Source organism: Vespula vulgaris, chromosome 12 (genome assembly GCF_905475345.1).
Source record: "Vespula vulgaris chromosome 12, iyVesVulg1.1, whole genome shotgun sequence".
Taxonomy (NCBI): domain Eukaryota; kingdom Metazoa; phylum Arthropoda; class Insecta; order Hymenoptera; family Vespidae; genus Vespula; species Vespula vulgaris.
In genome coordinates this window covers 4,382,012-4,396,741 of record NC_066597.1, presented here as the reverse complement: position 1 = coordinate 4,396,741, position 14,730 = coordinate 4,382,012, and the positions used below count along the sequence as shown (strand labels likewise).

The following is a 14,730-nucleotide window of genomic DNA, read 5'->3' as shown; positions in this document are numbered from 1 at the left end:
AAATGAAGTATTTCATGATTAGATAGATGTAACATGTTAGATTAGATAGGTAAAATGTTTGTAATAAATTCAAGAAATTAAATTGTCATAATTTGTAGAATTTACGAGAGGGCAGTACGATCGATAATATCTTGATTCCACCAATATAAGGTTGTGACCTTTGATAGCAGTGAAAAATAAGTGTATCAGTAATATCGTTGTTTAAAGCAAATAGGTTATAGAATTAATCGTATTAAGAATATTACGAGTTTGATTGTTTTTACTCAATTGACAATTATGGTAGATACAGTAGGAAAGGTAAATATAATCTTTTGTAATATAATAATTAATTTTTATCTTAAGTTGCAAGTATTAGACGTTATTGTTTATTTAGATATCGATCAAGTTGAATTGAAACTTGAATATATCGAATAAGTTAAAAATATTAAAATAGATATTATGTATTGAAGGTTATTAAATGCAAAGCAGCAGTTGCATGGAAGGAAAAACAACCGTTATCTATCGAAGAGGTTGAAGTAGCACCTCCAAAAGCACATGAAGTACGTATTAAATTAGTAGCAACTGCTTTGTGTCATACGGATGCTTATACTTTAAGTGGAATAGATCCAGAAGGTATATTTCCATGTATTCTTGGACACGAAGGTAGCGGTATCGTTGAAAGCGTTGGAGAAGGTGTAACCGAGTTCAAAGAAGGTATTAATCTTGACAAATTTTTAATTAACATTATACATAGGTTCTTATTTTGTTTCTATATCTCAACTATACATGAAATTAAATATAGGCGATCATGTTATTCCTCTTTACATACCGCAATGTAAAGAATGTAAGTTTTGTAAATCTCCTAAAACAAACTTATGTAGTAAAATCCGTGCTACTCAAGGTAAAGGTCTAATGCCTGATAGCACATCTCGTTTTACATGCAAAGGACAATCTATTGCTCATTTTATGGGTTGTTCAACGTTTTCTGAATATACTGTGGTATCGGATATATCTTTGACAAAGGTAATATTTCTTATGTTCTTAATTATATTATAATATTTCTATATAAATGTGTGATTCTATTACCAGCATTTTTTTAGATTGACAGTACTGCGCCATTGGAAAAAGTATGTTTATTGGGATGCGGTATACCTACTGGATATGGAGCTGTGCTTAACACTGCTAAAGTAGAACCTGGAAGTACGTGTGCCATTTGGGGTCTTGGTGCTGTTGGTTTAGCAGTAGCATTTGGCTGCAAAACTGCTGGAGCGTCACGTATCATTGGAATAGATATTAATCCTGCTAAATTTGAACAAGGTAAGTATATTTTTTATACACTTTCTATTAAAGTTATCGGTTCTATTTATTTAAATAATTTATTACGTTTAAGCCAAAACATTTGGATGTACCGAACTGATCAATCCCAAAGATTATGATAAACCTATTCAAGAAGTTTTGATAGAACTCACTGACGGTGGACTTGATTATACATTCGTTTGCATTGGAAATGTACAGACTATGGTGAGCATAAATTAATATATGTAAATATTATATATTATTTAATATAATTTCTTATAATATTGTTATTATAGCGTGCTGCTTTAGAATCTTGTCATAAAGGATGGGGTATGTCTGTGATCATTGGCGTAGCTGCTGCTGGTGAAGAAATTAGTACTAGACCATTCCAGTTAGTAACTGGACGCGTATGGACAGGTACCGCTTTCGGTGGTTGGAAGTCTAAAGACAGTGTTCCTAAGCTGGTGAACGAGTACATGTCTAAGAAATTACTTCTCGATGAATTTATTACTCATAATTTACCATTCGAGAAAATTAATGAAGCTTTCGATATTTTGCACTCTGGAGTTTGGTAAGTTTATCAAATATTTATCTGAAGCAAGCGAATAAGAGATTTTAATGACTTTATAATTAAATTTGAAATTATTTATCTTTCAGCTTAAGAGCAGTTCTCAAATACTAAGATTATATATATATATATATATAATCATATTTTTTACAGTTTATATATATTAATAATAATTATTAAAACTTATTTTTCCATTAAGGATTATAAGAATTTTATAAATATACATAATATATTTCATTAATATTCGTAGTTGATTTTACTCGTTTCCATTCTCTTCACCATCCCCTCCTCTGTTCCATTTCGAAAGAATTGTTATCAAGACAAATAGGTATTGCCAGCGAAAGGTAACGAATTTCTACAACAATCTTTATTCATAAAGAATTCTTACATTCACATTTACAATACTAACCAAATCAGATATTATTTATGGTAGCTTCGAAAAGAAGTAAAAATTCTTTACGCTTCGATCAGGTGCATACCTTAGAAAAATCATCATGGCAATAAGGTCATTTACGATGATTTTTTTTCTTTTTTTTTCTTTTTCTTTTCTTTCTTCTTTTTTTTTTTCATTGTATATAATTAGGTATATACAATAATGCAAGACTCCGGTAAAACTATATATTCACGTTCCTTTTTACGTTAATATTAATTGATCTAGGTCGATAGTACAATAATCGAGGCGGAATGTAAGTTGCGCATAATAGCAGGAAAGAAGAGTATTCGTTAGTTCACTTGTGGACGATTATCTCTTAATCGATCGGATGGCGTTTATATTTATTTATAATATATGTGTCAATCTAATTAAATTTTGTGTTGACCAAAGAGATACGCCATGTTCATTAAGAGATAGTAAATATTTTTAAATGTATCCGTATAATCAAATCAAATAAAAGAATTATAATTATATCTTGTATATTACATTCTTAGTCGTGTTATATTGCAATTACATGCTTTATAAGCGACAATCATAAATAAGTCGATATTAATACTTAATGCGAATATAATTTATATTCAATTACACAACCGAATTGTGTATATAAAAAAATCTTGATAAAGACATTGGAAACAACTGGAGTGAACGAAAAAAGAAAGAAAGAAAGAAAGAAAAAAAAAAAAACAAGTAGAAAAAGAAAGAGAAGTATATAACACTTGCTTTTTAATAAATATGGCGAGTACAGAAGTTTTCTCATTAAAATTGCTTTTTAGCAGGAATGTTTATATCAGTAGAGTGAAATGCTCTTCTAGGCTTTATAAACTTAATTATTATTATTACGTCCATTTCTAAATAGGACACGTGTTACTTGCATTGGCTATTTTACTACGTAAATTGCCTTCTAAATACTAGGGGGCATATTCACATAGTTCTCACACCGATATTTCCTTCTACAGATATTATATATGTTATTATATTCTATATATCTATTGGTATACAATACGTTCTTTAAGTAAAAGTTTTTTAAGTAAAAATGCTTATAATTACAGTGAATGCAGATGAATAATCACGACGTTAAATACTGCACTTCCTTTCCGTTGTTCCTATTGGAAATAAAATAATATTTCTCGATTGCACCACCGTTTGTCTAACGCTTCTTAACTGTTATATAAGATGTATGTTCCTAAAGCATGTATTTACATTTACAATCTCACCCAACCGTTTACCATGAACGTAAAATAATTCATTCGAAATAACTGCTGGCGTTTGCGCTCTTCTTACAAGTTACAATGTTTCTAATACGCGTCGTACGATTAGACAATATCGTATTATCTTAAACGGAATCATACATATATTCCGTCGTAATAAATAAGGCGTGCTAATAATATCTTTGACATTTCATCGTCGTGATTAAACCACATGGTAAATATATATGTAGTTATTAGCGAATATGAAATAGGTCGTTTTGTTTTTTGTTACTTGCTGTTGTTGCTGTTGTTATTGTTGTTGTTGTTGTGTTCTTTCTTTTTTTTTTCTTCTTATTTCTCATTCTCCGCTTTTCTTTTTTCTTTACGTCGTAATATCTTACATTTAATTTCACAACTCAAGATGACCACGAAAGATAATTAATGATCTAAGGCCTATTACACGTGTGTTAAAAATAATCCAAAAAACATAATAATGCTTTGATAATAGGATTAATAATAATAATAATAACGATAATAATAATAATAATAATAAATAAGCGGTGAGAGGACGAATCTCTATCTCTATCTATCTCTATCTCTATATTTATCTCTATCTCTCTCTCTCTCTTTCTCTATTTCTTTCTTTATAGAGGCGTTTTGTTATATCATCTTTAAGATAACTAATTAAGCAAAACTATTTGTGTGCATCGGCTAAACATTTTCTCTCATTTTATATTCGTGTTAGATAATTATTCACACGATCTGATCTTACTACCGCCATAATCTCCTTCCCTTCAGATTTAATGCATAACTTTCTCTCTCAGAATTTGATCTTCTACGTTTACCTGTATTATCGTAAGTCATAGACAGTATTATTATGTTTATAGACGTTATATTATTATCATTATCATTATCATTATTATTATTATTAATATTATTATTATTATTATTAATATTAATATTAATATTATTATTATTATATTATTACTATCATTATTATTATTATTATTATTATAATGTCGTTAAGCTTGCGATTAGAAATCATATTTATATACTTATATATATATTTATTTATATATATATATATATATATGTATGTATAGCGTGTCCTCTTTCATACTTTCTCGTCGAATGGTATCTTCCATATCTAATGTTTCTTCTTCTTTTTCCATTTTTTCTTCTAACGCTCACATTACAGGAGTTAATCAAGCTAATAAAATGAAGAATCGTCTTCTTTATCAGCACTCTCCCTTTCCTTCTTTCCTTATATTCTTTATCAATTTTTTTTCTTCTTTCTCTCTCTCTCTCTCTTTTTCTTTCTCAATTCACCTTCGACTTTCGCATTAATAAATTCCACGATTCTATATCTATATTTATAGACGAATTGTGTACAGCGATGTAATTCTTTTTCTTCCTTTCGAAGGATCATAGATAAAGACGACACACAAATCGACGTTCCTTTTCTAATAGATTTCTTTGACATAAAAGCCAATTCGCGTTGCGACGACGAGAATCTACATTGTATTGTATATTGCACAAATGACGTAAGATATCTATCTCTATCTAATCGTAGTGGTATCGCATTACAGGAAAAGGCGTTGTTTTTGTATTTGCAAAAAACTTGAGTTTCGTAAAGATATACTTTGAGATAAGAGAGAAAGAGAGATAGATAGATGAATGGATAGATAAATATATCAAATGAAAGACAAATGTAGTAATAATAATAATGATAATAATAATAATGATAATAATAATAATAATAATAATAATAATAACAAACAACAACAATAATAACAATAACAACGATAATAATAATAATATTAATAAAAATTAAAATAATAATAATAATAATCTCTCTCTACTTTTAGCGAATCACCGTCACGCAGAATGAATCAAATAGCCAACAAGGTGGTTCTTTCGTTGCTTTCTAATTCCATTTAGGCTCGCCTTCGTTATTCAGATTATAAACAGAGCCTTTTTTTTTTTTTTCTTTCTTTCTTTTCTTTCCTCTTTCTCTTTCCCTCTCTTTCTCTCTCTTTTTCTCCTTTTCTCTCTTTCTCTCTTTTAACGACGCCCTCGATCTCGAGGTCGATGGACGAATAGACGGGCAACACAATCCGCGAGAAAGGAATTGCTCGTGCGATTACAAACTACTACAAACATCACGTTTTAAAGGTGTTGCTCCCTTTACTCTGCTCTCTCTTTACCCCACCCTTCTACAACTTGCCGTTGTTGTTGCTCTTCTACTTATTCCTCTTACTAATCACCTTTTGTTATCTTGGACCGATCGAAGCGATATATTTAAAAATCTAACGGCTGATCGGCCGAACCTTCCAAATCTTGGGTTGAATCTGTACCACCGTCCTCGTCGTCGTCCAGATCGACGCTATTCGTTTTCAAACCACCGTTGCTGATCTTGTTCACGATCGTATCTAAAATATATATTATCAGAATCAATAAGGACAATTTTTCTTTTTCCCGTTTTCCTCTTTCTTTATTTTATTTGATTTTATTTATTTATTTTTCTTTTCATATTAAACATCATCGATTCATATTAAACTACATACGTAGATTTTTAATCCAATGAAGAAATGCTTTGAAGGATAAAATATACATATACACACACATATATATATATGCGTGTGTATGTATATTTATTCATGTACTTACCACAATCAGGTTTGGTACCACGAGTTCTGGTACCAGCAAATTCAACGCCATGTGGATCAACGCACCAGCAAAGTCCAAGTCCTCGATGACATTGAGTGCTTCGATAATATCCTCTGGAATCACATGCCGGTGCTACTTCCAATGGCGATCGTCTACGTACTGCAGCACAAGGTCGTTCAGCCTTTGCGAAACAACCGCACCATTCCATACCACTCACGAAAATATCGCTGTAAATAATGACGAATGTATACATACGTATTTATATTACGTATAAATAATAATGACGAATGTATACATACGTATTTATATATATATATAAAACTACGTATGTTTAATTAGACGATCGCTTTGATTTCTATATACATACATATACGTACGCGTATTTGTATTTATACGTGATGCTTCAGCACGGATCGATGAAAATATTTTCATTTAAATATCGCCTCTCGTTGACTTCTATTATCTTTTTCTTTGTTTTTATTGTTCTATCGTTTATACGCGCTTGCAAATTTGTCGATGATGGTAATAACGAAGAGATCGATAAAAATGTATTAAATACGATCATCCTTTGTTATCATTTAACGCGACTTATTTTACTAAAATGTTTTTTCTGAATGTTTTCAAAGATTTTATTCAGCGAGATTGAAATTATTACGTGATAATTATTACGACGAAGCTTCGACGACGATTTATTCTTTATATATTTTATCATAGATCGTAAAAAAAGTAGATACAATATTAACGTCGATAATTTTTATCTTTCAATATTTTTTAATATTCTTTTTGCTTTTGCTCCTTTTTGTTAATACTCTATTATAATGCTGATACCTTTGTAGCTAATGTTAATATCGATCTTTATATTTACAAGATTTCGTTTCGCAATATTTACAAGATAAAAATCATCATGTGATTTGATAAAAAGAGATATGTATATGTAATATGAAAACACAATTCATTCATATATGATTGACAATACTTTGATAATAACTCAGACATTATATCTTTTATCAATATATTCTAGATCATAGATCATAAAGAATAGATGCAATCCTAACAACATTGAAAATTTTATCACTCGATTTTTTAATATTTTATATAACGTAGACATCTTTACGGTTAATATTAACATAGATCTTTATATTTACAAGATTTCATATCGCAATATTTACAAGATAGAAATCATCATGTGATTTGATAAAAAGATATATATATATATGTGTGTGTGTGTGTGTGTGTGTGTGTATGTATGTATATTACATATACATATGTAACTTGAAATGTGATAATGACTCAGACATTATATCTTTTGTCACTATACTTTAAATTACAAATAATACAAAAAAAAAAAAAAATATGCAATTCTAACAAAAACCATAATTGTATCAATTAATTTTTTAATATTTCTTTTCTTTCTTTCCTTAATACGCTATATAATTTGAACACTTTTAATGTTACCACTGATCTTTATATACAAGATTAAAATCATCATGTAATTTGAATAAAAAGAATTATATATATGTAATATAAAAAAAAAAGAAATACGATTCATTCATATAAGATTGAAAATACTTCGATAATAAATTAAAAACATTAATAAAACTTTAATCGATAATATTTTAGATAATGGATCATAGATCATAGATCATAAAAATCAGATGAAACTTTAACTCTGAAAAGTTTAGCAGTTAATTTTCCAATTTCTTTTTTTTTTGTCTTCTTTTTCTTCTTTTTCTTTTTTTGTTTCTTTTATAGCTATAACGTTACACCATCAACCAATTGAATTTAAAAAGTTTCACAAGTTTCTTTTTACCCATCAGTGTCGCAGCTATCGAGGAAGGGCTTTAGGCACGGCTCGTTCTGATCGTGTTCCAATCCGTAAAGTTCAGAAAGCGAGATCCTACCATCGCTATCACTGTCCAAATGTCCAAACATCCACCTAACTTCGCTCTGGCATGGGATTGGGAAATGACCTGAAGATGAGAGTAACGGATATTAGGATCGTAAATGTACGAGATTATAATCACGATCAACGATTTATTTTGAGAGTAACGTGTGTCTTTCTTTCTCTCTCTCCTTCTCTATTTTATTTATTTTTTTTTCTCTTGTGAGAGAAGATGGAAGATATAAAGCGTTATGAGAATAATACCTATGGGTTTAGGATGTTGACGACGATGCTTGGCATCTGCCATCACAACCGAGAACCAATCCAAAAGACGATTTGCCATAGCTGGTTTAGATGATGGTGGGCAATCCGTGTTGTAGGTTGATTTCATCGGTGACGGTGACTTTTCCATAACTTCGTTGCTCAACAAATGTTTATCGTCGTATCTGTTAGCTGAGGCAAGTGTCTGGAAAGAGAGATAGAGAAAGAAAGAAAGAAAGAAAGAGAGAGAGAAAGAGAGAGAGAGAGGGAAAGAGAAAAATGAATTTACTTTAATTCGATAATATATCATATATATATACGTGCGTATGTCATATATATCTATATCGCGTGTATGTATGTATATATATGTGTGTGTGTGTACACACGTTATAAATAAATAACATGATATGTGTGTGTTATTTTATATATAAATTACGTCATATTAATAATAATGTCTAATAATAATTAATGTTAATAAAAGAGAAGAAGGAAGGAAGAAAAAGAATCTAAGATCTGTCTTATAAAAGAAAAGCAAACAAATAAATAATAATCGTTCGAAGAGAGACAAGAAAAGAAGAAAAGAAAAAAAACAAGGAAACACTGATCGTTTCACGAGAATCTATAAAAAATTCATTTTCCTTGTGGAAATTGATGGATAAACAAACAAGCATTTTTCTATAATGAAATTCATGGAGAAGGAGAAGGAGGAGGAAGAAGAGGTGTAGAAAGAAGACGGATCGAGAGAAAGAGATCGGAAAAGCAAACAGAGAATCGCCTTTTCGCTTCTGAACCGGGCGTTCTAACTCGTCCCATCCTCATTCCCTCCATATTGTCTCTCGCTCGGCATGCAAATAAAATGCAAATACGTTTTCGCATAACGAGCAGGATGAGTGTCTTTCGAGTGTGGGAGTTCTTCTCTCTACGTTCGATTGATCGAACTATAACGGCTATGGGGATGGCATAGGTATGTATGTACGTATGTATATATGTATGTATGTATGTATGTATGTATGTATTTTCAAACGTATACCATCCCCTGACTAGCCAGAGAAGCCCCGTCTTTCAATCGATTCGACCAAGAGCGAATGAGAGAGAAAGACAGAGAGAGAGAGAGAGAGAGAGAGAGAGAGAGAGAGAGAGAGAGAGAGAGAGAGAGAGAGAGAGAGAGAGAGAGAGACAGAGATCGGACAAATGAGTGTGTTGGAAAGAGAGAACACAAGCGCATGTATAAGAGAAAGAGAGAAAGAGACACACAACACACACACACAGAGAGAGAGAGAGAGATGAAACAAATGAGTGTGTTGGAAAGAGAGAACACAAGTGTGTGTGCATGTGTGTGTATATGTGTGTGGGGAGAGAGAGAAAGAGAGAAGAAGAGAGAAAGAGAACTCGAACAGAAACGTCTAGGTGAGAGAGAATAATTGTGTATATGAGAGATAGAGAGAAACTGAATAAATGTATATGGATAAGTGTGAGAGAGAAGGTATAATGTGTATGAGTGAAAAAGAGAGAGAGAGAGAGAGAGAGAAAGAGAGAGAGAGAGAGAGAGAGAGAGAGAGAGAGACGAAACAAACATGTATGTATGTGTATGAGAGAGAAAAGGAGTAAAAGCAACATACCGTTCTAACAAGATAGACGACAGCAAAGGCTAAGAGAGTCGTAATAATGTTTAGTGGGAGAGGAGAAAATCGAAATGACGGGAAGACTAAAAGGAAAAGGATGAGAGAAAGGAGAGAGAGAAAGAGAGAGAGAGAGAGAGAGAGAGAGAGAGAGAGAGAGAGAGAAAGAGTGAAGGAATGACAATGATATGACGAAGCCAGCTAAATAAACTATCTAACATAAGCCGGAATAAACCGTACCTAAATTGCATCACGTACGACAACCGATATTGCGAGAGTTTGTTCGAACTTAGCTAATCCTAGAAAATCTTCATCCTTCCTCTAGGATAGTAGTCCCGATGATTAAACGCGATTTAATCGCGTCAAAAATATTACCTCGACGAGTTTCAGTTCTCTCGAGGAAGGAGTTTCCTAAGAGTGGAGTTTCCTCTTCTTTTTTGTTCGTTATTTTTTCGTTACTATTATTATTAATATTATTAATATTATTATTATTATTATTATTATTATTATTATTATTATTATTATTTTCGTTGTTGGTACAGGCGTAATAATACAATTTAGAATATTGGTAAAACGATGAAAAGGTGAAAAGAGGAGGTGAGAGAGAGAAAGAGAGAGAGAAAGATGGAAAGATAAAGAGAGAGAGAGAGAGAGATAGAAAGAGATAAAGAGAGGGAGAGAGAGAGAAGGGATTACGTCGCTTTGCACGACAAAAGGGGTCCGTTGAATGTTAAATTATTTGAAAGCATGAAATTACAACGAATTTAAAGCGTTCACCTACTTTTTTCGTGCAGGACCAAAGCGACGGCGTTATTCTGGAATTTTATGACGCCCGGAGCACAGGAAGGATTATGGAAAAAGGAAATATTTTTGCGAATTACATGCACGTCGCGGTGGTGGTGTTAAACGAAAGAAAGAAAAAAATGAAAGAAAGAATAATAGAAGAAAAAAAAATAGAATATGAAACAACAACAACAATAACAACAACAATAACAACAACAACAATAATAATAATATAATAATAGCAACAATAAAAAGAATGAACACAATATTGAACGAGCAAGAATTTGAAAGTAAAATAATAGTTTTTACTTTTAATCGCTAGATGGCGTTAGCGATACGTTCGCTCTTTTTAAGGTTATACTACTAGCCATTACTACTATCATTGTTAGCATTACCAATAATACTGTTACTACTACTATTGTTTTAACTTCGTTTCAATGATATTATTAATTATTTAATTATTTATTATAGGAATATTATAGAAATCTCCCGTTTCTTTCTTTAACAATTCCCTTCTCGAAACAACATAATTTTCATGCAAACGGTGTTAAGCTTGTATTATGACACTTATTTCGCTCTAAATCCAATCCTGCAATTGAAATTAAATTACGATTGTAAGGAGCCGCAGAAGCGAAACGACATACATATATACATACATATATAGATACGTATGTACGTACCATACATATATATATATATACATACATGCATACATATATACACATATAATACGTAAAAGCTGCAGCGTTCGCCACCAGCTTTAATGGTCATCGTTGTAACGAGGAAAATGCTTTCTGGAATGCCATTGTATTCTTCGTCGATCTCAATGCGAATACAAGTTTTCGAAATGACTCGACGAATTTCTCTCCTTCGTAAAATATATAATATTTAAATTCATTCCTATTAGCATGAGAACGATATCGTAGAGAATTTTTCAGAAGAATGAAAAGAACAAAAAAAAAAAAAGATGATAATAATAATAATGAAGGAGAAGAAGGTAAAAGAACAAAAGCATCTTTAATAATAAATAATAAAGAATGAATAATAACGACGAAAGAAATGATGATGATGATAATAATAATAATAATAATAATAATAATAATAATAATAATAACAATAACAATAATCCTATGAAATACTGATTTCAATTTTATGCTTGAAGTCATAAAAATCAAATGATAACATTCAAATTTTATGATTCGTATTACAATGAAGGACGTTTTTTTATTGCAAAAGGCATAAAATATTAGAACGAGAAGTAAGAATCCGATATAAAAAGATCGAAATATATGAATTTACGCAATAAAATAGCTGGCAATAAAGAATCAAGGTTCCTCATATTTAACGATTTTCGTTCGATTTTTCACTAGCAGGAGAGCATATACCATCCAGCACATATCACCCAAAAGCAGCGAGCACCCAGCACCTAACACCATTGGCTACTATCGCAGGGATTTCTAGGACGGTGGATTATTTCCAATAAAGTTTGTCTATACGGTTCGAAGAATCTTTCGAGTTTTCTATTAAAATTCGTCGAAAATACGAAGAAAAAATAACGAGAAGAACTAAAGACTAATTTATTCTCTTTCTCTTTCTCTCTCTTACTCCATTTCTCTCTCTTTCTATTTCTCCTCTTTAATGCATTAGGTTCTATAATAATTTTATATATTTAAACATGTTGCGAGTGAACGGTATTGAAATATAAACGAATATAATCTGAAATAAAGGAAGACTTAGGAATGTACTTATAGAAATGAAAGAGAGAAAGAGAAAAAGAGAAAAGCAGAGAGAGAGAGAGAGAGAGAGAGAGAGAGAGAGAGAAGAAAGGAAAAGTTATACGTACGTATCCTTTGTACATCTCACGAAATTCTATGTCATCAAGCGAATGCGAAACTGAATAACTATTAATTACCACAGAGTAGAGGAATAATTTAACGAACTTCCTTGGATTCATTCTGAACTGATTCGAGAAGCTCGATTCAAAATACACGTCTGTTCTAACATCTCTTTGTCTCTTTCTTTCTCTCTCTCTTTCGTTCGCAAAGTCTCTTCTCTTTCTTCTTCTTCTTCTTCTCTCTGCTGATCCTTTCGAAGCTCAGAAGCATCCGACCAACTTCATGGAAATGAGAAAACCGAATGGAGACGACCGCGCCGTTAGAAAACTTAAATTACTTATCCGTCAGCGGTGACCAAAAGTACGCGTTAGATTTTTATTCTTCGAAGACAGAATAAGAAGAAGAAGAAGAAGAAGAAGAGGAAGAAGAAGTAGAAGAAAATATGAAAGAAAAATATTCTTCGAAAAATTGAAAACTATCTCGAGAAAAGACGGTTCTTCTACTTTTTGTCTCTTCGATTATTTCTACCACTTCTTTTGCGTTTATTCTTTTTTATTTTTTTTCTCTTTTTTCCTTTTTTACGTTCTTTTTCATTATCGAAAATCGTTCGATTTTATCTTTATCGAAAAAGAGCGGTTCTTCGATCGCAAGGAAAAAAGAAAGAAAAGAAAGAAAAAAATAATAATAATATTAGGTAGATTCCTACGTTAGCGAGCGTGTAACAAATTTCATTAAATAAAATCAAATAAAATAAAATAATAGAAATATAGAAGAAAAGAAAAGAAAAGAAAATGTAATAAAAAAAAAGCGATCATTATTCTTGCACAATAACGTCAATCGAATGTTCTCTAAATCATTTTGAATAATGCAACTCGTTCTATTCGTACTCGATAGGTCGAGCATAAATATATAATGATCGAACGATTCGAAGCGTACCGAAGGAGAATATAGCGTGAACAAAGGAATCGAACAAATTCTATGTACTTTCTCCTTACTCGATTATCACCATACTGTTACCAACACTACTACTACCATTGCCGATCAACCCACTACCCATTACTGTCATTACCATTACCACTATACTAATCTCGCAACACTATCTTGTAAGAAATACGATTATCGAAGCAATTAGCTGATCGAATCGATAGCAATTACCATACTTGACAAGAAAGAACATTGATGTGAATGATTAGATAATTGCTTTCTCTCTCTTTCTTTCTTTTTCTCTTTCTCTTTTTCATTCATTGAAACTGTAATATATTTTAACTGTTTTTATTTCAACTGTCAGAAATGATCGATCAAAGATCGATCATAGTGAACTGGATAGTAACGGGTATCCATCGACAAATTAGTTCGTTCGGGAACGAACAATCGAAGAGTATATATACGTATACGTATACGCATACAGACAAACATGCATACATATCGAGAAATACCTTACGCTAATCGGTCAGCGTACGTGGGAAGTGTAAATGGAAATGGGAGTGATGGTGATGGTGATGGTGGTAGGGGAAATCTCTCTCTTTCTCTCTCTTTCTCTCTTTAATGTTAGTAGCACGAGAGCGATCTCGTGGAGATACCGGATTTGTCAATTTAATTAACAAGATCGTAGATTCGCAGGAACGTTCTATGCATATATATATATATATATATATATATATATATATATATACACATGCACGCGTGCGCGCGTGTATATGTACGTACATGTGTGTATGTATCGAGAGACATCGCACGCTTGTATGCATTTCGAACGCGTGTATTGCGATAATTGCGCGGCTTGCAGAAACGAATCGAAATAAATTAGTCCTGGTTTCCGCGTGGACTCGCTCGGTTACAAGCGAAAATCGCCCATTAAAATAATGTGCCAGTCAGTGGACCACCGTCCAAGTCGATTAACGTTCTCTACGTTATTCCGCGAAATTCGTTTTGTACGTTTATACGTGTGTACGTTTATGCGTGGGTGCATTTTCGAGAGGGGTAGATATTTTCAAAAATTGATCGTTCCGATCAATTCGATTTCGTGATATGTTCTCTGTCTCTTTCTCTTTTTCTCTCTTTCTCTCTTGATATGAGTCATTGAAAACCGTTTATCGACTTATTTTACTCCGCAACGTTTTGTACATTCATTCATTCATACATACATATATATATATATATATATGTTTGCATATAGGATAGAGTAAGAAATGAAAAAAAAAGAAAAGTAGAAAAAGA

At 31.7% G+C, this 14,730-nt stretch overlaps 2 protein-coding genes across 2 annotated transcripts in view; one reads left to right on the top strand and one right to left on the bottom strand.

Moving 5' to 3' along the window:
* Nucleotides 1-19: 19 nt before the first annotated feature.
* LOC127067906 (alcohol dehydrogenase class-3) lies at nucleotides 20-2,086 on the top strand. The gene is made up of 7 exons (XM_051003332.1): nucleotides 20-297; nucleotides 450-693; nucleotides 782-1,002; nucleotides 1,080-1,296; nucleotides 1,370-1,500; nucleotides 1,572-1,846; nucleotides 1,933-2,086. The coding sequence occupies exons 1-7, from the start codon at nucleotides 277-279 to the stop codon at nucleotides 1,955-1,957; spliced, it is 1,134 nt and encodes a 377-aa protein (XP_050859289.1). The 5' UTR covers nucleotides 20-276; the 3' UTR covers nucleotides 1,958-2,086.
* A 109-nt stretch (nucleotides 2,087-2,195) lies between these two features.
* LOC127067904 (proteoglycan Cow) overlaps nucleotides 2,196-14,730 on the bottom strand; it is a 141,434-nt gene continuing 128,899 nt past the window's right edge. The window contains exons 7-10 of the mRNA XM_051003324.1: nucleotides 8,280-8,481; nucleotides 7,944-8,103; nucleotides 6,134-6,360; nucleotides 2,196-5,895 (exon numbers count right to left, since the gene is read on the bottom strand). Of these exons, the coding sequence (XP_050859281.1) occupies nucleotides 5,765-5,895; nucleotides 6,134-6,360; nucleotides 7,944-8,103; nucleotides 8,280-8,481 (720 nt within the window). The 3' untranslated portion in view covers nucleotides 2,196-5,764. The remainder of the gene's footprint in view (nucleotides 5,896-6,133; nucleotides 6,361-7,943; nucleotides 8,104-8,279; nucleotides 8,482-14,730) is intronic.

Coding starts and splice junctions, on each gene's coding strand:
- LOC127067906 (XM_051003332.1), top strand. CDS start 277: ATGGTAGATACAGTAGGAAAG. Junction 298..449: donor TGGTAGATACAGTAGGAAAG/GTAAATATAATC, acceptor TATGTATTGAAG/GTTATTAAATGCAAAGCAGC. Junction 1,847..1,932: donor ATTTTGCACTCTGGAGTTTG/GTAAGTTTATCA, acceptor TTTATCTTTCAG/CTTAAGAGCAGTTCTCAAAT.